The 27,457-nt window shown below is 39.6% G+C and overlaps 1 protein-coding gene across 7 annotated transcripts in view; it reads left to right on the top strand.

The window, feature by feature from the left end:
• Window positions 1–27,457, top strand: part of SPIN1 (spindlin 1) — a 95,918-nt gene that overhangs the window by 52,045 nt on the left and 16,416 nt on the right. For all 7 annotated transcript variants that reach the window (XM_017876183.1, XM_017876182.1, XM_017876181.1 and 4 more), the window contains 2 exons: window positions 13,053–13,101; window positions 26,921–27,174. In XM_017876183.1, the coding sequence (XP_017731672.1) occupies window positions 13,053–13,101; window positions 26,921–27,174 (303 nt within the window). The remainder of the gene's footprint in view (window positions 1–13,052; window positions 13,102–26,920; window positions 27,175–27,457) is intronic.

Below are 27,457 nucleotides of genomic sequence, written 5' to 3'. Positions count from 1 at the left end.
AAAAAAAAAAAAAAAAAAAAAAGCTTACCTTTGTCAGTGTGTCTTGGTGTTGTGTCACTGGATAAATTTCTGGAAATAGAATTGAGTCAAATCTTCAATTCATGTATAATTTTGTGAGAGCTCACCAGATTCTCCTCCATCAATTCTGTATTATTTTGCATTCTTTTTTTTTTTTCTTTTTTGGAGATGGGATCTCATTCTGTCACCCAGGCTGGAGAGCAGTGGCATGGTCAGGGTTCACTGCAGCCTCAACCTCCTGGGCTCAAGCGATTCTTCAGCGTCAACCTCCAAGTAGCTGGGACTACAGGCATGTGCCACCACGCCCTGCTAATTTTTGTATTTTTTGTAGAGATGGGGTTTTACCATGTTGACTAGGCTGTTCTTGAGCTCCTGAGCTTTGTGGGCCGTGGTGCCAGGCCCATTTTGCATTCTTACCAGTAATAAAATATGTAAAGAGTTTCTGTCTTCTCACAGTCTTGCCAGTGACATATGTTGTCAAATATGTGGTTTTGTCTGTCTTGTGGGTGAGAAACGATGTCTGTACAGTTTTATTTGTGATCTTGGCTTGTAAGGGCCTACTTGGCCTTCCTTTCTCTGATATTACATCTATTTTTCTTCATTACTTGCATAAACTTTTTTTACATCAGTTATTAACCTTTAATCTGTGATAGGGGTCATTTACCTTCTTACACTTACGTTGCGTGGAGTCAGTTTCTTGGAAACAGCCTTTCTCGAGTCCCTGGTGTCTCACTCCCACCTGAATGGGTCTGTCAGCCTATATCACATAAGTCTTGCTGGAACCTTCTGCTCTTCTAGGTTATATCTATGGTTTCTCAGATCCTATGTGTTTATGTTACTTTTCTTATTTCCTGAAATGTATCCTTCAGTAACTTCCAAAGAAGATGTATATGAAATATAATTTTTAGCCCATATGTGTATAGAAATGTGTATACTGTCAGTTAATAACTTAACCAGGTATGAAGTTCAGAGTTCAAAATCATTTTGCTTCAATATTGACAATACTACTCTCTTGTCTTACTGTTTTCTGGCCCAGTTTTGTTTGTTTTAAAGAGAAGGAGTCTAACTGTATTGCCCAGGCTGGACTTAAGCTCCTGGGTTCAGGTGATCCTCCTGCCTCAGTCACCTGAGTAGCTTGGGACCACAGGTGTGCCCCACAGCGCCTGACAGCTCAGCGTTGATGACAGAAGAATAAGTCTAGACTGACAGTTTTTAAACTTATGATCTTGCTTGATACAGTTTTAGAGTTGCAAAGAGATAACGGACTTTTTTTTTTTTTAGAGCAGTTTTAAGTACTCAGGAAAATAACAGAGTTCCCATATATCCCTTTCCCTCACAAATTTGCAGCATACCCTCCCCCATCCCCGCCCCACCTCCCACAGAGTGGTATATTTGTTAAAGTTGATGAACCTACATTGATGTGTCATTATCACCCAAAGTCCATAGTTTACATTAAGGTTTATTCTTGGTGTTGCACTACCCTGAAAATCCCTTGTTTTCCCATTGTTCTTCTCTCTCTCACCTTTAACCCCTGGCAAGTGCTGATTTTTTATTGTTTCCCTAGTTTTGTCTTTTCCAGAATAACGGCATACAGTTGGAATCATACAGTATGGAGTCTTTTTAGATTGGATTTGTTCACTTAGTAATTAATATGTACATAAATTTTCTCTGTGTCTTTTATGACTTGATAGTTCATTTCTTTTAGCACCAAATAATATTTTACTGTTTGGATGCACCAGTTTATCCATTCACCTACTGAAGAAACATCTTGGTTGCTTCCAAATTGTGGCAGTTATGAATAAAGCTGCTATAGGCCTAGGGTGGTGGCTCACACCTGTAATCCTAGTATTTTGGGAGGTCGAGGTAGGCTGATCTGTTGAGCCTGGGAATTCTAGATCAGCCTGGGCAACATGGCAAAACCCTATCTGTACAAAAAATACAAAAAGTAGCGGGGCACCGTGGCTCACACCTGTGGTCCCAGCCAGTTGGAAGGCTGAGGCGGGAGGATGGCTTGAGCCAAGGAGGGAGAAGCTGTAGTGAGCACTGATCATGCTACCACACTTCATCCAGCCTGGGCAACAGAGTGAGACCCTGTCTCAAGAAAAAAAAAAGGAAACAACACAACAAAATGAATGAAGCTGCTATATATATCTTTGTGCAGATTTTTGTGTAGGGATATTTTCAACACTTGGATAAATATCAAGGAGCACAACTCCTGGTTTACGGTTAAAAGTATGTTTGCTTTGCAAGAAATTGCCAAACTGTCTTCCAGAGCAGCTGTACCATTTTGCATTTCCACAAGCAACTAACTTTTGGTTTCATTGATTTTTCTCTATTGATTTTGATTTTCAACTGTAGTGATTTCTGCTCTAATTTTTATAATTTTATTTATAAAAAAATTGATTTTATAATTTTATAATTTGATTTTCCTCTCCTCACCGTGGTTTCTTTTTCTAGCTCCCTAAGAAGCTTAGATTATTGACTTTAGATCTTTCTTTGGCTGGGCATGGTGACTCAAGCCTGTAATCCCAGCACTTTGGGAGGCTAAGGGAGACAGAGGTGAGTTCAAGACCAGCCTGGCCAACATGGTGAAACCTTGTCTCTACTAAAAATAGAAAAATTAGCTGGGCGTGGTGATGTGCACTTGTAATCCCAGCTACTCAGGAGGCTGAGGAAGGAGAATCACTTGAATCTGGGAGGTGGAAGTTGCAGCGCATCAACATCATGCCACTGCACTCCAGCCTGGGCCACAGAGCGAGACGCTGTCTCAAAAAAAAGAAAAGATTATTAATTGCTATAAATTAATGCATTAATTGCTATAAATTTCTCTGTAAGCACTGCTTTTGCTGAATGTTGGTAAGTTATGTTTTCATTTTCACTTACTTCAAAATATATTTAAATTTCTCTTGCAGTTTCTTCTTTGACCCATGTGCTTAGAAATGTGTTGTTTAATCTCCATGTATTTTGAGATTTTTCAGGCATCTCTCTGTTACTGATTTCTAGATTAATTCCATCGTCGTATGACAGCATATACTATATGATTTGTATTTTTTAAAATTTGTGAAGCTGTGTTTTACAGTTCATAATGTGGTCTGTTTTGGTGTTTTTTTTCCATGTGAACTTGAGAGAGTTTGTATTCTGCTGCTGTTGGGTGTGAAGTAGTCTTTAGATTTGACTATAGATCAAATATATAGATTAGATTTGATCTGTAGTCAGATAGATTTGATGGTGCTTGTTGAGTTCATCCATATCCTTACTGATTTTATGTCTTCTGGATCTGTCCATTATTGATGAAGGATGTTGAAGTCCATAACCATAATATAGATTGGGCATCCCTAATCCAAAAACCTAATATCCAGAATACTTCAAAATCTGAAACTTTTTGAGTAACTCACGTGATTCCACAATTGGGTGATGAAGATGACATTAATACTAAAGAAAAAGTGCCTGTTGACGACATGGGGAAAACGTGTGATGGGCTTATTGGAGGACTAGAGCAGGGTGCATTTGTAATACAGCAAGAAACCATGTCAATTTATACTATCAAAGAGAAACTTAAGATAAAAACTTGTTCATGAGGCAGTTGACTAGAGGAAACACTTTGAAAAACCATCCGGTAGAATGCTTGCTCATTCCTAAGGACCCACTTTCTGCTGCCTCAACTGCTTCTAATATTTTTTCTCACCTAAAAAAATAAAACACACAAAACACAGCGTTGTAGGTGGAGAGTAAAGGCAAGCTGTTGTTTGTTGTTGCTGTTAATAGCTGACATAGGTATTCTGGCGCTGCTACTGTGCTGCTTAGGTATCCTGAACACATTATTTTTTCACTGTGTTAATGGAGTGCTATATTTTTTCCTGTTAAGAACTTGTATGTGAATTAGTGTAAGAGAATGGTTGCTGTTGGTAGCATATAAATTCAGTGTCAGGAATGATGATGATAACAGATTGTCCACATGGGTTGAGCTAGTGACACCTTTGGTTTTTGATACTTCAATGAGTATAAACTTCGTTTCATGCACAAAATTATTTAAAATATTACATAGAATTATTTTCAAGGGGTATATAGAAGGTTTATATGAAACAAATTTTGTGTTTAAACTTGGGTCCCATTCCCAAGATACCTCATTTCATATGCAGATATTCTGAAATGTGAAACACTTCTGGTCCCAAGCATTTTGAATAAGAGATACTCAACCTTTAGTGGAGTTAATCTGTCTCTTCCTATGGTTCTGTCAGTTTTCTTCCTCACATATTTTGATGCCCCATATTTAGGCACATGCACGTTAAGGATTGTTCTGTTTTCTTGGAGAGTTGACACCTTTGTTTTATGTAATGCCCCTCTTTATCTTTGATAACTTTTCTTCCTCCAAACTCTGCTTTCTCTAAAATTAATATAGCTTCCCACTTTCTTTTGATTATTGGTAGCAAGCTGTATCTTTTCTTCATCCATTTACTTTAAATGTGTGTGTATTTATAGTTAAAGTGGATGTCTTGTATCTAGCGTGAAGTTGCATCTTGTTTTTGATCCACTCTGAGTCTGTCTGGATTGGTATATTTAGATCAGTAACATAGAAAATGATTATTTATGTAGGTGGAGTGATACCGCGTCATACTTACGTTACTGTTGTCTATTCTTTGCCCTTGTCCTTTTTTCCTTTTTTTGCCTTCCACTCTTTTCTACCTTCTGTGGTTTTAATTGAGCGTTTTATATTATTCCACTTTTTTTCCATTTCTTAGCATATCAAGGATTTTTTGGTTAATTTAAAAAAATTTTTTTAAAATAGAGACAGAGTTTCATCATGTTACAAAGGCTGGTCTTGGACTCCTGAGCTCAAGCGATCCATCCACCTTGGTCTCCCAAAGCGCTGGGATTACGGGCGTGAGCCACCGTGCCCAGCCAGTTAAGTTTTTAAACTTTTTTAGTGATTGCCCTGTAGTTCACAATATACATTTACAAGTAATCCAAGTCTACTTTCTTTCTTTTCTTTCTCTGTGTCTCTTTTTCTCTCTCGCTTCCTTTCTACCTGTCCTTTTTTTTTTTTTTCCTGAGATGGAGTCTCGCTCTGTCGCCCAGGCTGGAGTGCAGTGGCGTGGTCTCAGCTCACTGCAACCTCCACCACCTGGGTTCAAGCAATTCTCCTGCCTCAGCCTCCCCAGTAGCTGGGACTATAGGGTGCACACCACCATGCCCAGCTACTTTCTGTATTTTTGTAGAGATGGGGTTTCACCATGTTGGCCAGGCTGGTCTTGAACTCCCAACCTCAGGTAATCCACCTGCTTCGGCCTCCCAAAGTGCTGAGATTACAGGCATGACACCGCGCCTGGCCTCTCCGTTTCTTTCTCCCTCCCTTTCTTCCCTTTTCCCTCCCCTCCTCTCCCCGTTTTTTTTTCCTTAAAAAAAAAAACAAAACAAAACTCCCCCTCCCCAAACCTACTTGAAATAACATTATATTGCGTTAGGGGTAGTGCCTTGTACCTTATAATGATAAAATTTAGTTGGCCCTCTGCATCTGTGGGTTTTACATCTGTGGATTTAACCAAACACACATTGAAAATATCCAGAAAAATATCATTATGCCTATACTATAAACAAGTACATTATTGTCATTTTTTTCTAAATGATGCATTGTAACAATGATTTACATAGCTTTTGTATTTGGCATTATTAGTAATCTGGAGATGATTTAAAGTATATGGGAGGGGATGTGCCTATGTTAGATGCAAATACTACACCATTTTATGTAAGGGACTTGGGCATCCTTGGAGTTTGGTGTCGAAGGGGGTCCTAGTACCAGTCCCCCATAGATAAGGAGGGATGGCTGTATTCCTAATTCTCTCTCTAGTCTGGTTGTATCATCATCACTGCCATTCATTTTGTGCGTGTGTTTGTGTGTGTGTGTGTGTACATACATTGTTGCTCGATTAAGAAAAATAGGCCAGGCCAGTGTGCTGTGGCTCATGCCTATAGTCCCAGCCTTTTGGAAGGCCTAAGTGGGAGGATCACTTGAGCCCCGGAGTTCGAGACCAGTCTGGGCAATATAGTGAGACCCCATTTCTACGAAAAATAAAAAAAATTTGGCTAGGCATGATGGTGCATTCCTATAGTCCCAGCTACCTGGGAGGTTGAGGTGGGAGGACTACTTGAGTCTTGGGAGGTTGAGGTTGCAATGAGCCATAATCACATCAGTGCACTCCAGCCTGGGTGACAGAGTAGTGAGACCCTGTCTGAAAAAAAGTTTTTATATTCTATTTTTATTATAAATATGTTTTTATTGTAATTGTATATTGTATGTTATTATATTATTTTATATTATTTTCACTTATTTTTTCATTAATGTTCTTCCTTCCTTTATATAGATCTGAGCTTCTGACCTAAATTTTCCTTCTTTTTTTTTTTTTTTTTTAAAAGATGGAGTGATGGAGTCTTGCTTTGTTGCCCAGCCTGGAGTGCAGTGGTGCGATCTCAGCTCACTGCAACCTCCGCCTCCCGGGTTCAAGCAATTCTCCTGCGTCAGCCTCCCAAGTAGCTAGGATTACAGGCGCTTGCCACCACACCCAGCTAAATTTTCCTTCTGTTTTTTTTTTTCTTTGAGGCAGAGTCTCGCTCCCTCGCCCAGGCTGGAGTGCGGTGGCGCCATCTGGGCTTACTGTAAGCTCTGCCTCCTGGGTTCATACCATTCTCCTGCCTCAGCCTCCCGAGTAGCTGGGACTACAAGCGCCTGTCACCACACCCAGCTAAATTTTTTGTATTTTTAGTAGAGATGGAGTTTCACCATGTTAGCCGGGATCATCTTGATCTCCTGACCTCGTGATCCGCCCGTCTCGGCCTCCCAAAGTGCTGGGATTACAGACGTGAGCCCCCGCGCCAGGCCTCCTTCTTTCTAAAGACCTTCTTTTTAACATTTCTTACAAGGCAGGTCTGCTGGTGAAAATTTCATCACTTTTGTTTGTCTGAGAAAGTATTTTATTTCTCCTTCCCTTTAAGTAATTCTGCAGGATATACTGCAGGATATAAAACTGTAGTTTAGTAGTTTTTTTCCTCTCAACACTTTAAATAGTTCCCTCTACTATCTTCTTATTTTGCATGGCTTCTGAGGAGAAGTCTTATATAATTCTTTATTCCTCTGTGGTAAGGTGGTTTCTTTCAAGATGTTTTTCTTTTTCTTTTCTTTTCTTTTTTTTTTTTTTTTTTTTTTTTTTTTGAGACAGTCTTGCTCTGTCACCTGGGCTGGAATGCAGTGGCCTGATTTCAGCTCACTGCAACCTCTGCCTCCCTGGTTCAAGCAGTTCTCCTGCTGTAGCCTCCTGAGTAACTGGAATTACTGGTTAATTTTTGTATTTTTATAGAGATGGATTTTCACCTTGTTGGCCAGGTGGGTCTCAAACTCCTGACCTCAAGTGATCTACCTACCTCAGCCTCCCAAAGCAGTGGGATTACAGGTGTGAGCCACCATGCCCAGCGAAGATTTTTTTTTTCTTTACCTTTGATTTTTCTGCAGTTTGAATATGATACTCTTTGGTGTAGTTTTTTTCTGCCATTTATTCGGCTTGGCATTCTCTGAGCTTCCTGGATTTGTGGTTTGGTGTCTGGCATTAATTTCTGGGAAATCTCAGTCTTATACAGGCGTGGTGGCTCACGCCTGTAATCCCAGCACTTTGGGAGGCCGAGACCAGCCTGACCACCATGGTGAAACCCCATCTCTTCTAAAAATACAAAAATTAGCTGGGGTGGCACATGCCTGTAATCCCAGCTACTTGGGAGGCTGAGGCAGGAGAATCGCTTGAACCTGGGAGGCAGAGGTTGCAGTGAGCCAAGATGGTACCACTGCCCTCCAGGCTGGGCGACAGAGCAAGACTCAAAAAAAAAAAAAACCCCAGTCTTTGCTTTACATTGCTTCTGTTCCTTTCTTCCTTTACCTACTTGTATTTCCATAATGTGTAAGTTATGCCTTTTGTACTTGTCCCATAGTTCTTGGATATTCAGGGGTTTTTCTCTGCTTTTCAGTTTTGGAAGTTCCTATTAACATGCCTTTAAACTCAGACGTTCTTTGGTTCGTCCTGTCCAGTCTACTAATAAGCCTGTATCTGAAAGGCATTCTTCGCTTTTGTTAAAGTGTTTATTCATAGCTTTCTTTGATTATTAGAAGTTCCATTTCTGTATATATTGTCCATCTATTCTTTCATGTTGTCTATATTACTCGTTAGTGACTTTAGCATATTAATCATAGTTCATTTAAATTCCTGGTCTGGGTGGAATTAACAGACCTAGTTGGTAATTCCCTGCCTAGTTGAGTCTGGTTCTGATGCTTGTTTTGTCTCTTAATACTACTTTTTGCATTTCAATAAGCCTGTGATTTCTTGTTGAAAGGCGCACATGATGTCTGGGTAAGAGGAGCTGTGGTAATAATAGGTCTTTAGCAGGGTGGTGGTAAGGTGTACTGGGGAGGGGAAGCAGTCTGTAGTCGACTCTATGATTGCCTGTCAATCTTTTCTTGAGGCTTGTACCCCTGGGTTGTGACCTTTGCTTGTGCTTCTCAGTCTCCCCATCCCCACCCCTTGTGGGACAGGATGGCTTGACCAGCTTCTCCAGCTTGTAGAGGAAAAATTCAGGAAAGTGTGGGGTCCTCTTAAGACAGCCCCAACCCCTGAAGTTTTGTCAGACTTGCCTATGCTGATTCTCCAGCAATGTCGGTTGCAGTTTAGGTTTTTCTTACCATGGCCCTGGTTCCTGTGTGGAGGTTTCTGATCTAGTAAGTTGTGATTCTCTGTCTCTGCCTGTCTCTCCAGTTTTGCGGACAGTTTGTCTTGTGACCTTAGTTCGCTGACTAGTCTAAGAAGTTGTTGCTTTTTTTAGTTTGTTTAACTTTTTATGGACAAATTAGTTAACTTGCAAGCTTTTTAAATGCCAGATTCTCTTTATTTATTTTTTAATTTTCAGGAGCTGCTCCCTTTTCATAGACTCTTGTTCCCATTCTGTTATTATAATATCTTCAGTTTCCTTGGAGATGCCAATTCTTTATAATCATTTTAGATCTCAGATCATTTCAGGGATAGTGGTGCTGCTCACTTTCATTTTTCTCAATTCTTTGATTATGAATGGCTTACCTTTTCTTGAGTGATAAATAGCAAAATTCTGTTTCTTCTAAATGGAAGTGTTGACTCTGGGGACATAGGGGGATGTTTAGCATTTGAGGCACCCTTTCCTAGAACCCAGCACTCAGTACATCCAGTGTGGGGTTGTGTGTATGTTGGGGATTGAAAAGGATTCTTGACACCTGGTGCAATTCTAATAGCTCTTGAAAGACTTTTTACTTTTACTTCTCTTTTTTTCATTTCTTACCTCCTTCCATCCTTGTCTACTCTAAGACCAGACATGTTCCAGGGATGCTTCAGGTAGACTTGCTCCTGCTTTCAGTCTGTATCTTGTCTTCACTGTTTGAAGCCATCACATGCTTAATTCCTCACCCATTAGCTATTATTGAGCTTCTGTCCACGTCTCAGTGCGTATGAACATGCTGGGTGAAGTGGGCAGAGCGGTTCTTGGCAGTCAGCCCATCTCCCAGTTTTAGTCTCCATGGAAGAACTATAAACTTTGATTTCAGATTGTATTGTCTTAAACATGTTGAGACTTTTATTATTATTATTATTGTTATTGTTATTGTTGTTTTGAGATGGAGTCGTGCTCTGGGCTGGAGTGCAGTGGCGTGATCTTGGCTCACTGCAACCTCCACGTCTCAGTTTCAAGCGATTCTCCTGCCTTAGCTGGAATTACAGGTGCCCACCACCATGCCTGGCTTTTTTTTTTTTCTTTTTTTTCCCCCTTGTATTTTTGGTAGAGACAGCGTTTCACCATGTTGTCCAGGCTGGTCTTAAAATCCTGACCTCAAGTGATCCGCCCACCTTGGCCTCTCCTAAAGTGCTGGATTACAGATGTGAGCCACCATGCTCCGCCTGAGACCTGTATGATTCAGAAGTATGTATCTGAGTGAATGTTTCCATGTGAACTTGGAAAACTATTTTGGTGTTAATGGTTTAGTATTCTTTACTAAGTAAGGTTGGTTGTTCAGATTGTTCAGGTCTTCTATATTCCTTTTGATTTTCTTTTAAATTTTTCTATTTTTTTGATTGGCATATTCATGATAATCTTTCTGATTTTCCTATCCACTTGTTATATCAACTGCTGAGAGAAGAGAGTTGTATAATTAAGTATAATTATAGATATGTCTTTGTCTTTCTGTCAGATTTACTTCATGTGTTTCAGTACTCTGTAATTGAGTTCATATGCATTTAAGATTATTATGGCTTTTTAATTAATTCACTCTTTTAGAATTTGGAATTGTCCTTTGATTTGTGGTAACATTGTTTGTCTTGAAGCTAATTTGTTTGGCTTTTCCCTTTATAGTCTTAATTGGTACAATTAGACTGTTTCCATTTAGTTTAATTATCAATGTGTTGCAAGTAGAAGGTATTTTTTGCTGAATATAGCATTTTAAGTCCATAGGTAAGTTGGTTTGCTTTTTTTTTTGGACAGAGTTTTGCTCTTCTTGCCCAAGCTGGAGTGCAGTGACACAATCTTGGCTTACTGCAACCTCCGCCTCCTGGGTTTAAGCGATTCTCCTGCCTCAGCCTCCCGAATAGGTGTGATTACAGGCGTGCGCCACCACACCCAGCTAATTTTTTGTATTTTTAGTAGAAACAGGGTTTCACTGTGTTAGCCAGGCTGGTCTTGAACTCCTGACCTCATGTGATTCGCCCCCCTCAGTCTCCCAAAGTACTGGGATTACAGGCGTGAGCCACTGCACCAGCCTGGTTTGCTTATTTTTTAGCACCTTAAAGATTTATTCCACTGTCTTCAGGCTTACGTTGTTTCTGACATCAATTTTGGAGCCAGTTTTATTTTTGTTTTCCTATATTTAATGTATCTTCTGTTCTTTAGCTATTTAAAAAAACTTATTTGTATCAGTGGTTTTTAGAAATTTGATGAAGAAGTGCCTTGGTGTGGTTTCCTTTGTTTTTGTTCTTGGGCTTTGCTGAGCTTGTTAGCCCTGTGGTTATATGCATTTTATCACATCTGGACAACTTTCTACCATTATATTTTCCCCTCACTCCTCTCTCTACTCTTTGTCTTGGATTCTACTTTCCTAAGTGTTAGGCCAGTTGATATTGTCCTAAAGGTCACTGAGGTTGTGCTCATTTTCTTCCAGGTTTTTCTTTGTGTGCTATTTTGAGTAGTTTGTATTGCTCTGTATCAAAGTCACCGATCTTTGTATCTCACATTCAGTGAGTTTTTAATTTCAGATTGTGTGTTTTTCACTAATTTCGTTTGTTTTCTTTATATTTTCCATTTTGTATTTTAAGTATTTTTATTTTCCTTTAAATATTTTAACATATTTATTAATGTTCTCAATGTCCTTGCCTGCTAAATACTTTATTTCACTCATAGCCAACTCGATTATGTAATTACAATCTGCTAATTTTTTTGTGTCTAATAATTTTGTTGGTGTTGAACGTTTGAAACCTCGTGTTGTTGAGTGTTGGGACTTTGTTGATGCCCTTTAGAGAGTATTGGAGTCTATTTTGGTAAGCAGGTGCTGAGGTTTTGTTCCAGGCTTCCTCATATTTCCTAGTTAGGGCCATCTGTTGCCATTTTTATTGATTGCCCCAAGTGTTAAGAGGTGACGATGGAATCTGGACAACTGTCCCTTTGTGACTTCTCAGAATTATGTGCAGATTTGTGTTAGCCAAAGACTTAAGACATCCACTCTCAAATGCAGACTTTTTGAGCTTCCCTTCTGAGTAGATCCCTTCTTGCCCACATGTAGTTCCACAAATTCCAGCCAGCCCACCCTTCCCAACTCCAGACTGACTCACGACATGGTAAAAGGATAGTGTTCTTGGTTCCCCCTTCATACACCATGCCCAAAAATTGCTTCCAGGAATGAGGTCAGGGCCTGTGCAGGGTTCCCCATGTGTGTTTTCTGCTCCCAGATCCCACACACCTGTGCTGCCTATCGGCCAGCAACTGAAACCAGGTGTTTCATATATTTCATCCTGTTTTTCAGTTGTTTATGACAGTAAGACTGTTCTGTACCATTTAGGACTTTATGGCTAGGATTGTCACTTAGTCTTGTTTTGTTTTGTTTTTTTGAGACTGGGTCTCACTCTGTTGCTCAGGCTGGAGTGCAGTAGTGCAGTCTTGGCTCACTGCAACCTCTCTGCCTCCTGGCTTTAAGCAGTCCTCCCACCTCAGCCTCCCAAGTAGCTGGATTACAGGCATACACCACCACGCCTGGCTAATTTTTGTATTTTTAGGAGAGACAGGGTTTCATCATCCTTGGCCAGACTGGTCTCAAACTCCTGACTTCAGGTAATCGACCCAACTTGGCCTCCCAAAGTGTTGGAATTACAGGCCTGAGCCACTGTGCCCGGTTAGGTTTTTTTGTTTGTTTGTTTTTGTTTTTTTGAGACAAGGTCTTGCTCTGTCACCCAGACTGGACTGCAGTGGCACAAACACAGCTCACTGCAACCTCGACTTCCTGGGCTCAAGTGTTCCCCACACCTCAGCCTCCTGAGTGTCTAAGACCACAGGTGCGCACCACTACACCTGGCTCATTCTTTTTTTTTTTGTAGAGACAAGGTCTTGCTATGTTACCCAGGCCTGTCTCAAACTCCTGGCCTCAGCCACCCTCTTGCCTTGGCCTCTCAGAGTGCTGGGATTACAGGGATGAGCCTCCACACCAGACCGACACTTAGTTTTTCTTGTAGTTCTTGTCCATGCAATTCTGGTTTTGTGCTTTTATGGCTGATTTGAGGGGGTAGAGAACTGTTGCCTCTGCTATTTTGTCTTTCAAGAATCTCTTGTGTGTATCTCCTTTTTAAAAGTTCAGTAAACAAATGGCTTTTCTTACATGTTTGCTGGTAATGGTGCCTTTTCATGTTCTGTATAGCAGTTTTTCGGAAGTTAAGATTTCCTGCATTCTGAGGTATTCTTAAATCTGGTTTTCATCGACTGTATATGCATCTCTCTTACAGGCCATGCTGGAGTATCTGCCAACATGATGAAGAAGAGGACATCCCACAAGTAAGCAGTTCTGAAACTGGTTCTAGAATAGTGTTTTGTGACCTTTTGTTACGCAGCATACAAGATCACCTAGGTAAGGCCCCCTCCCCTGTGATCGAGGGCTTCCTAGCTCACAGGAGATGTAGTGTGCGATGAGGAATAGTATGTAGTCATCTTCTCTGTCTGTTCCCTTCCCCTTGGCCTGGCTGAAGTGTGCCAGTTCTACCCTTCAGCCTTTAAAAGCCTTTGGGACATGATCTATCTCCAGTTTAACGGGAACTGGGCCAATGGAAGGAAAACTGTTGTAATAAATGTGGCAGGTGCATGGTGAACCTCTCCCTCTTCTCTCCTTGTAATGCCTGTGTGGGCCTTGTGTGCAGGTTTTCTCTCCTGGTCTTGGTCCACTGTTTGACAAGGAGTTCCTTTTGGGCAGAGACCATGTCTTATGCTGGGAGGGCCTGCCTAACATGTGGTCACACGCTCACTGTTTTATAGCATTTTTATATGAAGGAAAAGCTTATGAATTTAGGGAAAGCATATCCATGTTAAAAGATAATGCAATAGCCATGTATTTAAACCGACAATGTGTTCTCAATCCTAAATTCTATAAATACCAGCTTACAGAAGCCACTTTTTTCCCTAAATTTTTTTGTGTGTGTGACGTAGTTATATCCAAAAAAGAAAATTAAGATTCTGTTAATGTCTTCAATTATAATATTCACTTTCACTTTATTATATATAATTGATTTCACAACTGTCTAGCCTATACTGGTGACTATGCCGTTACAAACTGGAAATGTCACTCTAACAACCTGTTCTGATTGTAAGACTCTTTTTAGTCATAGATGATTAAATACGGAGAAGACACTCCTTGACCCTAGCACCATGTGAGGCACTCTTTAAAACATTTTTTCCCCAAAATATTGGTATTGAAAGTGTATGCCCCTTAGACACCACACTGTAATAGCTGAAGAGGATGTGAGGCCTCTTGGCTATCAGGGAAGGGCTAGATGAATGCCCTTCAGTAATTGTTAGTGATTGGACCAAACAAAAGTCTCCAAAATGTGTACATTATACATAATACAAATATTTGTAATATTTAGCATAAGAAACTACCTGGAAAGTAAAAATGTGGAGGTAAGCTACGTAAGTTCTTGTATCTCTGAGGTTTAATAGTTTCTCGAATTTTATCCATGTGCTCATCATCTTCATGGTTTTGCCATATCCAGTGATATGTTTCTGCTCATTATCACGTCATTACTATAAATGCTAAGCTGTGTCTTGCCACAAATAAAGCATAACAATAAAAACAAATGTAAGCCATAAATATTAGGTAATGATGAAAAACTTAAATACAATGGGGACAAAGGCAAGTTAAACCTTAACTTTGCAAGACCAGAACAGTTCATTCAAAATAGATTTTGCAAATTAAGTTAAAGGCTTTTAGAATATTAATGTGCGTTCTAATCATTTTTCCATATTTTCTAATCATCTATGATTAAAAGTTCATTTAGGATTTCAGATATTAATAGGTTTGAGCTCTTGGGCGTGTTATTTGTGCAGTAAGATTCCATCTGCCTCATCCTAATAGGCAATACTGTTCATTAATTCATAGGTTTGATTCCCTAAAGCATAAGAAACGAAACACCTGAAGTTCATATGCATAGTAACTGAAAAAGTCTCTCATCCTGTATGGTCCACATTTGGGGACCTTGATTTAGTGCTTTCACAGGCATACATACTTGTCTTGAAGACTGGAAGCCTTGAGCATATTACTCTCTAGCAAAAGGGAGAAACTGAAAGGAAAAGTTGTGAGTCCTGTTTTCCTATTCTCAGTGTGAATCTGAAGATGGGTAGAAGGAAAGGCTGAAACAGAAGTTTCCACATTCATGAATGATGATTATTAATGTTTTTCACATGCAGTGAGCAGGGATGGCTGCATGGAGCTTTGAAGAGGCTGCCTGGTGGGGAGGCAGGCTCTCCCAGGCGAGTTAGGAAGCCTGATGGAGTTTGGCTGTTAGGCCTGTGGAAGTTCCTTAATGTATCTAAGGTTGGCTTAATCCTGTCTAAAATCAAGGTATTGAACTGGAACAATGAGGTTTGCAGCTTTTTAGCATAGATTCCTTTCTAAAATGCAATTTTTATGAAAATCAAATATAGAAAAACACAGAACCATAGCATCCCTCTCCCCTTCACTTTCTCCACTTTTGACTCACGGGAGTTGCAAGGAATAAGGGCCACCTGGCTTGACACTGGGACTCAGTGATGGTGGCCACCCCTTCTGTCTCTTCTCAAGTCAGTATTGGGGGGCCGAGAAAGAACCTCTGGTTGCTTGAGGGAAAAGTCACAGAACTGCACTGAGTGAGCAGTAGCACCTGTCCCTGAAGGTGTTAGGAAGGTTCAGGGAGTCTGGTGTGAAGTACTGAGACCACACAGGAAACATTATATAGCTGGGTTTTTGTTTTTTAAGAAAATAGAAGCAATCTTGTTTTTTTCCTATAGGCCGAGCACCTTGCACTGTTTTGGGTGGAACTGGTGGATACACCTTTCTGGGCTGTCCATGATTTGGGACAAACATTTGCAGTAAAAGTACATCTGGTTTTTTTTTTTTTGAAACGGAGTCTTGCTCTGTTGCTTATGCTGGAGTGCAATGTTGCAATCTTGGTTCACTGCAACCTCCACCTCCTCGGTTCAACTGGTTCTCCTGCCTTAGCTTCCTAAGTAGTTGAGACCACAGGCGAGCCACATCACGCCCAGCTAATTTTTGAATTTTTAGTATAGACGGGGTTTCACCGTGTTGGCCAGGTAGGTCTTGAACTCTTGATCTCAAGTGATCCACCTACCTCAGCTTCCCAAAGGGCTGGGATTATAGGCGTGAGCCACCGTGCCCAGACTAAAAGTACATCTTGGAGGGAAAATATAGTTGGGGAGTGTCTAAGACAAATTTATTACTTCTTTTCAGTTTTCAAATGTAAATTCCCTCCCCCATCCTGCAATTTGAATAGGGAATAGATTTCCATTCCATGCTACCTGTTGAAAGGGGTGATTGGATTTTGGTATATTTTTCACCAACTTAGAAAGTGGACTAGAATCTGCTAAACACTAAATGGAGGTATTTCCAGGCATTTTTTCCCCTCCCATTTTATAAGACACAAATACTAGTCACTGGCAAAAATGTCGTTGTACTCCACCTTGTCCCTGGTGTGTTCTCATGTAGTTTTCATGATAGCCCTGTCAAGTAGGAACTATGACCCCTTATTGCAGATGAGGAGACTGATGCATGAAGGCATTAAGTAACCTGTCCAAGGTCATGCAGCTAGTAGGTGATTGAGCTAGGACTCAAATAGGACAGTCTGATTCCAGAGCCCATGTTATTAAGTACCATGCCATATTTACTGAACTGCATGTTTTGCTTTCTCTTCTCAGAAATTGGTTATTTCAGTCGTGAACATGAAGACTGGGTAACTCTTGGTGCGGGCATCTATGTACACCATGGTGTTTACAGTCTTAAGTTGGTCAGAACATTGAATGCTTTTTAATCTCCTTGCAGTAAGTCATTCATGCCAGCAATGAGAGTAGCACTTGGAGGCCCTAAAGCTGTTGTAATGTTTGCTGTGGACATCTCTGGTATTCCCAAAGTACACAGTGTGTAGACAAAGTAGTGAAAGGAACCATGCTAATGTGGATGGAGAACTGACTTTTTTAGGATCTATCTTGTTTTATTGTTGACATTTTAATCTGGGAAATGACAGTACTTGGCATAGAACTTTTATTGAACAACAATTACCAGCAAAGCAGGTTTTTCCCTCTCTTTCTGGTTTGCATCTTGCAAAAAGAAAGTTATCTTGATTTAACTGGTCTTTTCTTCTAAAATCTACCATAGCCCAGAGTAGGAGAATTGCTTTATAACAATACCAAATAGACCAAGAGTATCAGTAATTAATTCTTACAACCTAGTATACAGTGTATGACAGGCATTTACAGGTATGTGGTAGAATTGTGATTGTTGAAAATTTAACATGTATGATGTCTGTAAATATTGGCTACCAAGATTAGATATTTAAATGCTGATTAGGAATAGGAATTAATTCAAGCCATTAAGGGAGTCTAGGTAAAAAGATGAAAGGTCTTTTTTCTTTCCTTTCCTTTCCATTTCTTTATTTGTCTTATTTTTTCCCCAATAAGCCTTTTGCACTCCTAAACAGGTTTTTCAACACAAGACTTCAGCACAAAGTGATGGTACTTTGAAGTATTGAGAAGAGTACATAATGTTTCCTACAATCTCAGTTTACTTTTTTGGGAACATGAACACATATGTTCTAAATCAGTGCTACCCAAGGTGTGGTTCGTGGATTGACTGCAGCATCAGTTCGGTACTTGGGAGCTTATAGGAATTCTTTGGTTCCTCTTCAGGCTGCTGAATCCAAGAGGCTTTGGGGGCTGGTTTGGAGAGTCTCATTAGAGGATCTCCAGATGATTCACATGCATGCTGAAATTTGAGAAGCACTGGCCTAAATCGTTGTTGGAATGGTTTTTTTTTTTTTCCCTGAGACAGAGTTTTGCTCTTGTTGCCCATACTGGAGTGCAATGGCACGATCTCGGCTCACTGCAGCCTCCGCCTCCTGGTTCAAGGGATTCTTCTGCATCAGCCTCCTGAGTAGCTGGGATTACAGGCATGTGTCACCGCGCCCGGCTAATTTTATATTTTTAGTAGAGACAGGGTTTTTCCATGTTGGTCAGGCTGGTCTCGAACCCACAACCTTAGGTGATCCACCCGCCCGGCCTTCCAAAGTGCTGGGATTACAAGCGTGAGCCACCGTGCCCGCCCTGGAATGGTATCTTAAGCACGTTGGAGAATTAAAGTTAAATTGTGGTTGGAAATTAGTATACAAAATTATAGCAGTGAAAGGTGGTTGTAGTGCTGTGTAATTATTCACCATTTACTCACATTGAAAGTACAAGAAAAGTGTTTTTAGCCGTTAACACTGATACCAGCTTATCCCTAATGATGCTAAATACCTTTCAATCACTTTATTTTTTTCTTGAATTGTTTCAAGAAATAGCTTCTGGAGTTATGAAACAATAAAAGAGGTTATAGATGTTTAATTCTGACTGCATTTCAAGATGTCCCAGGTTGAATGAAGTATCTTGATGTTTGTTTTACAGTATTGCCCTGTGAGGGGATGTTAGTAACTGATAAATGAGAGTAAGAATATTTTACACCTTTTCCAAGAAAATATAACAGACTGAAGGGCTTTTAACAATATATATATCCAGAGAGTATTTAAATTAAAATCACTATATTCAAAGAACCTTCATTTTAAATCACATTTAAGTTGCTAATCAGTTTACTCTATTTGGGATATTCTTAGACTGAATGATCCAGATATGACCAAAGGGTGTTTGGTCATTTTATTTCCTTTCTAGTAATTCCTAGTAGTTTGCTTTTATATACACTATTTCAGCTCATGTAAGTAAGCAACTTTTGTTATTAATAGTTTTTTAAAATTATTTTTTAGAACTAATAAGTGATAAGAAATTAAAATATCTTTTAGGAAATTGTTCCATATATAAATAACTTTTTACTGTGGGAGATTTTAAATATACAGAAAAATATATAGTAGTATATCATAAATCTTGGCATTCCTCACCTAGCTTCAGTAATCTACATCAAATATCAGATATTGTTAGTGTATCTAAACCTGTCTTCAAGTAGGTACTAGTTGGAAGAACTGAAATAAATTTGTTAACAGCTTCCATAGTTCAGTGCTCTTAGTGGTGAGCACAGTCTCGGTTTGTTTAAACACTCTGCCTTGTGAACTTTGGCTGCTCAGCAGCCTTGTGCGTTCGAGGTCCCGTAATTGGAAAGCTGGACTCCAGATTTAACAATTAGTATATTATTAAATAACTCGTTTTTTGCCTTCAGCCTTGAGGGGAAAATTACCTTTGTTTCCTTTGCCTTTTCAGTCAAATGTAGTTATTCATTAAAAAAATTGGACAGAAATTGTATCTATAACAGATATTCTTTAATCCTTCTTTTGGAAACGACAGTTACATTCTGAAAGAAGAATTGCTCTTGAATCACAAAAAGGCAATAGAAATAAATGTAGAAATTGCCATCCTTAAAATATGCAAGTCTGTTTTTATATAAATTTCTTGCCGAATTAGTATACACATTGCATGAATGTAGCAGTAATTAAAAATTGTGATTTGCCGGGCACGGTGGTTCACACCTGTAATCCCAGCACTTCAGGAGGCCAGGGCTGGTGGATGACCTGAGGTCAGGAGTTTGAGACCAGCCTGATCAACCTGACATCTCTACTAAAAATACACAATTAGCCGGGCGTGGTGGCACATGCCTGTAATCCCAGCTGCTTGGGAGGCTGAGGCAGGAGAATTGCTTGAACCCGGGAGACAGAGGTTGTGGTGAGCTGAGATCGCGCCATTGCACTTCAGCCGGGGCAACAAGAGTGAAACACCGTCTTGGAAAAAACAATTGTGTTTTATGTGGCTGCAAAAGTGAAATACTTAAGTTGTAGAAAATTTTGAAAACAGGTAAACAGAAAGGAAGAAAACTTATTTATAATGCCATCTCCCAGAGATTGTTAATGATTTAATGTATTTTTAATTAATTAATTAATTAATTAATTAATTTTTTGAGACAGAGTCTGGCTGTGTCGCCCAGGCTGGAGTGCAGTGGCGCGATCTCTGCTCACTGCAAGCTCCGCCTCCCGGGTTCATGCCATTCTCCCGCCTCAGCCTCCGAGTAGCTGGGACTACAGGCACCCACCACCACGCCTGGCTAATTTTTTGTATTTTTAGTAAAGACGGGGTTTCACCATGTTAGCCAAGATGGTCTCGATTTCCTGACCTTGTGATCTGTCCGCCTCGGCCTCCCAAAGTGCTGGGATTACAGGCTTGAGCCACCGCGCCCGGCTGATTTAATGTATATTTTTAAAAACTTCTTCCTACATACCTGTAAGGATTGTGTATAAAAATTTTTCATGTGGCCATGTTTTACACCTGTGGGTTTTTAAAATGAAAAGTTTTTAAGACTGGGTACAGTGGTTCACACTTCTAATCCCAGCACTTTGGGAGGCCAATGTGGGAGGATTGCTTGAGCCCCAGAGTTTGAGACCAGGCTGGGCAACATAGTGAGACCCTGTCTGTACAAAAAATTAAAAATTAGCTGGGCATGGTGGCAGGCACCCCTACGTAGTTCCAGGCACCCCTACGTAGTTCCAGCTAGTTGGGAGGCCAGAGCAAGAGGATTGCTTGAGCCCAGGAGTTTGAGGACAATTTGGGCAGCATAGCAAGACCCCATTTCTTTAAAATTAAATTCTTTTCATGATTTTAATACGTATATAGTTCATCATAGAGATACGCTCTGAACTTTTAAATTAATGGGGCCTATTGTTAAACATTTTATATGTTTAGTTTCCCCCGTTAGTAACATCTTTGTGCACATCCGTTATTATTTTCTTTTGATAAGTTTGTAGATGTGGACTCACTGGAACAATGGAAACTCCAAATGGTAAGACAGATATTGCCAAACTAATCACCAGAAAGGTTTTATTCATTTTATACACAGATAGAAAATAGTACTTCATCATAATTTGTAGTAAAATTATGAAATTATCAAAATTCTAAGTTTTGTTACTGTTAATATAAAAGGTCATCTGCTGGCAGACCAGAGCACTAAGAAGTTTCTAGATCTCAAGCAGATAGCAACAAATTTATGTCAAGACTCCACTGAGGAGCTCTGGTGCCAAAAAGTAAATAAACTAGATTCAGATTACTGCCAGGATCAGAGATAGAATGGGTTGGGTACAGTCACCAAATATTAAAAGGGTAAGAAAATTGATTGTACAGAATTGACATTGGAACAGAAGATGCTCAGCTTACCTCCTCCTGACTTAAAGATACCTGTCACTTCTTAGCCTCTGTGTAGCTATGAGGGTCGTGGCTTCTCTCATCAGAACCTGCATTTACTGCTCAGAGGCCAGAGAGTCTGACTTGAACTGAAGACATACGTTGTATCTACAAATGCCACTTCATCTTGACTTGCATCTACAAATACGAACACCAAGAATCATGAGGCATCTTAGAGCACGAAACACATAAAAGACCGTCACTAGTCAAAACAGAAGTACAAGCCAGGAATCACCATGTATGTGTAGAAAACAGAGGAGACCTGATCCTAAAGAGTTACTAGAAGAATCAGGAAAAAATGAAACTTAGATATCAGAAAGCATGTTCATTGAGAAGAAAAACCATTCGAGATATGATGACAAAGAACTAGGTTTTAGACGTTAAAAATACTATGCAAGATATTCAATAGGCTGAAAGTAGAGTTTACTTAATTCACTAACAATTGAGCTAAAGATTTCTTCAAGATGAAAAATATGAGAGGCCAGTTGAATCATGGAGGATTGATCTAAAAGTGCTAGCATTTGTCTAATGACAGTCCAAAAGGGGTTGGAGGAGGAGAATAATCCAGACTACATATGGGTGAAAATTTTGCTCTGCTGTCTTTAGATTGACCAACTTCTTGTGAGGGATAATTAAAAACACATGTCTCAAGTCTTTGTGACATTTTAGAATCTAGGAACAAAGAAAATTCTAAAACTCTTTGAAGACCCAGCACTTTGGGATACTGAGGTGAGGTGGATTACTTGAGGCTAGGAGTTTGAGCCAGCCTGACCAACATGGTGAAACCCTGTCTTTACTAAAAATGCAAAAATTAGCCGGGTGTGGTGGTGCACACCTGTAATCCTAGCTACTAGCGAGGCTGAGGCATGAGAATCGTGAACCTGGGAGGTGGAGGTTGCAGTGAGCTGAGATTGCGCCGCTATGCTCCAGCCTGGGTGACTGAGTGAGACTCCCTCCAAAAATAATAACAATAAAATACCTTGAAGAGAAAATTGCCCCTCAAAGGAACACAAGGATCATATTGGTTTCTATCGTCTGTAATTCTAGATTACAAAAGACAGTGAAAGTTTTTTTGTCTCTCAAAGTACTGAGGGGAAAAAGATTTTGAACCTGATTTGTATACATAGGCAATTCAGGGATGAGGGCAAAATAATAATTTGAGGCTTGTAAAAATCTAGCAAGTTGGTATTTCTGAACTTTACCTGAAAGAATTACCAGAGGATGTATCTAGAAAGACAGAATATACATGAGAAAAAAATGAAAATACTACGCCAAAAGCCACCAAAAAACCTTTCTTGTTTCTAAATTAAAAAGTTATAGTAGCAAAATGAAAAATATCAGTGTGGAAGAAAAGTCTACATTTCAGCAATGCAGTAGAATTAGCCAGGTAAGGTTTTAAGTTTTCTTCTTTTACTAAGGACTTTTCTTGTTTGGTTTTAGTGTTGCTTTGGTTGGGAGATGAAAAGTATAGGTTTTGATTAATCACAGATTGTAATAGAAAAATGAAAGTTTAGGTATAATGTGTGCAACATTAAAGATAATTGCTGGAAGACTAGAAATAAGATACATCATTTGCATTAGAGGCTTTAGTGAAAAGAAACTTCAATCATTCTAGCGGCACAGATATAGGAAGAGAGGAAAGTGAGGAAAACAGAAGACAGGTAGACAACACAGAACAAAATGTTAAGTATGAGACTCATGGTATCATTTACTACAGCAAAAGGTAACTCTTAATAAGAAGATGAGGAAATAAAATCAATTCAAAAGAGGAATATGCATCCTCAGAATTAAAGGACCCCAGGCCGGTTTGAGGAGGGGGACTGGCAAGATGCAAGCCCTTTGTGTAATGCTCAAGAGGGAGGAGACCTTATTTGCTCCTTGGAGGTGTCTAGTACAAAAACTGCTTATTCTGACATGTGATTCTAGCCATTATCAGGAGCGACTGCAGATAATTCCCATTTGCAGAGGAATGCTGCTAACAAGTGTAGGAGGGAGCAGCAGCAACAAAAAATTCTGCTGTCATAGGTCACGTTTATGTTGGTTTTCTTGAAAATCAAGGGTAGAAAATTTCATGCCTCTAGAGAGAGAGAGAGAGAAAGAAACACATGGGGAGGGAAGCGGGGAAGATTTATGTTAAGGAATTGGCTAATGCAATTGGGGAGACTGAACAAGTTCAAAATCTGCAGGATAGCCAGCCATCTAGAGACCCAGGGAAGAGTTGAAGCTGCAGCATGAACAGCCAGTCTGGAGGCAGAATTCCTGCCTTCTCTGGGGAGGCCAGTTTTTTTCTTGGATGAGGTCCACCTACATTATGAGGGCAGTCTGCTGGTGCTCATAGTCTGCGATCCAAATGTTCATTCCAGCTAAAAAATGCTTTCACAGAGACATCTAGAGTAGTGTTTGACCACATATCTGAGTACTGTGGTGTAACCAAATTTGACACACAAAGTTAACTACCATATGATTGAAGATGCTGTATTTGTTTATAATTTTGGTAGTAATCATGGAATGTCTGTGTAAATTACAAAATGGGACACATGATTGAATTCTATCCTTAGTGAGGTTTGGGAACTAACCTTAGCCTTTGCGCTGAATATGAAGAAAGCCCGATCCTGTACAGGGAGTAACTCATTGGATCTTCTGCTTAGAAATCAAAAGAAGATATGTAACTGGTTGTCAGTTTAAGAAAAAAAGTATTACTACAAAAGGTTCTTGTATTCTAAAGTGGAAATATCTCCTTCACCAGCTGTTGTCCTGAAGAGGCCAATTGGATGTTATTGTATATTCCTAGAGATTATGCAGTTGTCTAGAAATCAACTTTCTTCTATCTCTGAGTAGTAAAGTTACAGACTTTTTATTTATTTTGTTTTATATATATATATATATGTTCCTTACTGTGAACAATACTGAATTTAGCTCTTTGTCATCTCCTTTCTCTCTACAATCCTAATTTAAATTATTTTTTTGATCTAAGTTGTATAAGGCACTCACTATACTTATTCTACTTTACATATTCTTTCCTCCTGTTTTTGAGAGTTGTGTTAAATTTGAAATATCAGAACAGATAACGGTTACACACTATTGTCTCTCCTTGTCACCATTTGTTACACAGTTAAATGTATTCATTGCTTCCTCTCAGTGCTGAACCTTCTCTGTGAGTTCCTTGATTATCTGAAGCTCATTGTCATGTAACTTGATAAAAACAGTATCCCCTGCCTTCTGACATGTTCATTACAGTTTTGTTGGAGGCCTTCATACTCGAAGGTCAGTGTGCATTCTTGGCTGATGAACAAATCCTTGGCTCACATTTTCTTTTCCTTGAGAACCTTAAGTTTGTTACTCTGTTGCCTTCTGGCATAGAGTGTTGCTGTCAAATTCTGAGTCTGTCCCTTACACATGATTTGGTCCTTTTGTGTTGTTTTCTTTAAAATTCGTTTATTTGACTTGGATATGCCTTAGCACCAGTCATTCTGGGTTTTCCCATGGGGTGCATTTGTATGTTCAAGTGTTCTGTTTCAGGAAAGTTTTCTTGAATTACGGTTTTTAGTACTCTCTTCTGTGAACTTTGATTTTAGTTTTTAGGTTCTTCTATTATACAGAAGTTGGAATATTTGTTACTATCTCTTAATTCTTTTTGCTTTTGTCCACATCTGTCCCCTTTTCATCATCCACTTTCCTCATATGCTCCCATGGTGTCTGTTTCTTCTCATGTTCTTCTAGTCTTAATTTCTGAAAAAAAATTTTCAAATTATTCTTTACTTTGTCTGGTAGTTCTCACATCTTGTCTAGTGATCTCATTTCTCATCTTTTCTAGCGATCTCATTTCTCATCTTTCCCGTTTCTGATATATGTTCTTACGTTACAGTTCTTCACGGAAATAGGACCATTGGGAAATAGATAAAATATGAAGGAGATTTATTATGAGGAAATTGGCTTATGCTATTTTGAAAGCTGAGAAATCTCATGGAGTGCTATCTGTAACCCAAGCCTCAGGAAAGCTGGAAGGGGAGTTCAGTCTGCAGGCCTAGAACCAGGGGACCCAGTGGTGTCAGTTCCAGTCCAAGGGCAGGAGAAGACTGATGTCCCAGCTCCGGCAGGCCAGCAGGAAGAAAAAGGGGTAAATTCCTCCCTCCTCTACCTTTTGTTCTATTGAAGCCCTTGACAGAATGGATTATGGCCACCCACATTGGTGAGGACATCTTCTTTGTTCAGTCTGCTGATATAAATGCACGGACACACCCGCGAACAGTGTTTAATCTGGGCACTCTGTGGCACAGTTAAGTTGACACATAAAATTAATCATCACAGTCTCTCTTTTGTGGCTTCTGTCATTTGCTCAGTGTTCAATAGTAGTTTTCATCTACTTCACAAGCCTGTTTTTGAGGCCTGCTCCCGCCTGTCAGAACATCTGTCACATTGTTAGTCTCTTTCCTCCTCAAAATACTTTCGTATGTTGTCCAACTGTGATGCTTCCAGACCCGTGTAAACGAGAGGATTCCAGGAAAACTTTCCTAGCTTAAGACCTCTCTATGTAGCCACCTCTGTCATACTTTCTGAGACCTGCCACCCTCATTTCTGCCTGAATCCTGCTTTCCTTACCCTGTGGTCCTGTCCTGGTCAGTGAGGATTGTGTACTCAGAGGGGCTTTGTCTTTCTGGAAGGAAGGTTTGCTGGGTTTTCGCACAGTCCCGGGGGGCTTAGGCAGACCTGAGTTTTCTGGCCTTACAGTCTTGCACTTAGCCTTGTGAATCTCCTTCCCAGTCTCCTTGGTTAGGTTCAGATCTCCTTGCTTAGTTTTTCACCCCAGGGGAGAAGCTTCCCTTCTGCAGCGAGTACTCCTTATTGTCTCTCATAGCCTGTTCCCCTCTGACTTAGCTAAATTTATGTTACCGGTCTAGAGTAAATTATTTAGAAAATACGTAATTTTAGTTTTAACTATTACAACCTACAATAAATTGTTTCCTTAAAACTTGTTTGTGTTATATATCAGATGTTAGTCACTTTTATTCATAGTGTACGAAATGAGAGCTTTATACCCATAAAACTGGGAACGGAATTCCTTTCAGCTCTTTTCATTCTCGGCATATATGAACATCTGTTGTCTTGGTTTTGGCCTTCAGCTTGCATCCAAGAAGCCAAGGTTTCAAGGTGAAATGAAGATTTTTTCCTGGTATCAAGAGCCAGGTGTATTATTTATAAACTTTCTATGTAGATTTTTCAATTGCTAATAATAAACCAGAAAAAAAGTAGTTTGATGTTTCAATAATTTGTAATATTACATTGTTTGTTATAAACTTCAGTTTTAAGATTATGTGTTTCCTAGACAAGTAATGTTTCTGTAGTGCATTGATATAAGCTAGTCTGGACCTCAGTTTAATAGAAAATTGTCTAGTTTATTTTTGTTAGTTAAGCCTGTACAGGCAGAATTATTTGGGCACGGGAATGGGTGAGATTGAATAGTTATACATTTCTTTTTAATTTGAAGTGGATATTATATAAAGCTATATACCTGTGTGATTATTGATAACATGTATTTCATGGATCAGTCCTTCTTTAATTAACTTGGATAATTTTGAGTTGATTGAATTAAAATAAACTCAGAAAGCTGATAACCTGATGCTTAATGGTAGGGCTTAAGTTGCTATTGACTAGTAGTTTTTTCTGCCTATACACAGTGGAAGTGCACAACAAGCTCGTATTACTAACATACCGTGTTACACACTCACCACCACTGGTACGGGGTGGAAGATAACCACCTTGAGTCACCTGAAGCAGGAATGTGGCAAACATGAGTTTGTACATATGTTGGGACCATCTGTAATGAGATCATGCTAGCCAGTGGTTATGTTAGCTCTAGGCATGCATACTTTTGAGATAATACCTTATGTGTGTATATGTGTGAATACAGAAAACATCGGAGCAGTGTGGGTCCGAGCAAACCTGTTTCCCAGCCCCGGCGGAACATCGTAGGCTGCAGGATTCAGCATGGGTGGAAAGAGGGGAATGGCCCTGTTACCCAGTGGAAAGGAACCGTTCTGGACCAGGTGCCTGTAAATCCTTCTTTGTATCTTATAAAATACGATGGATTTGACTGTGTTTATGGACTAGAACTTAATAAAGATGAAAGAGTTTCTGCGCTTGAAGTCCTCCCTGATAGAGTTGGTAAGTTCTTTTTATAATTTGTGCATTATATGCTTTAAAAATGATATTGAAATGGATGCTTTTTTATTTTACATTATTAATACTTCACTTTTATTGGAACACAAGCACCCCTCTTGATAAACATTATATTAAATCACCGAAAACCACAAAAATTGATCCAAAGCAGTTCAAGGAACTGTGTGAGGGATATAGAGATGTGTATTTTCCCCCCAAGAAGTTTGCCACCTAATAATTTATAATACGGTTATTTTTAACATTTTTGCTCACTGTTTTCTGGACTCTG

Source organism: Rhinopithecus bieti, unplaced genomic scaffold (genome assembly GCF_001698545.2).
Source record: "Rhinopithecus bieti isolate Rb0 unplaced genomic scaffold, ASM169854v2 scaffold_9919, whole genome shotgun sequence".
NCBI lineage: Eukaryota > Metazoa > Chordata > Mammalia > Primates > Cercopithecidae > Rhinopithecus > Rhinopithecus bieti.
Note: the sequence above shows the minus strand (reverse complement) of the source record. Positions and strands in the feature narration are given on the sequence as shown.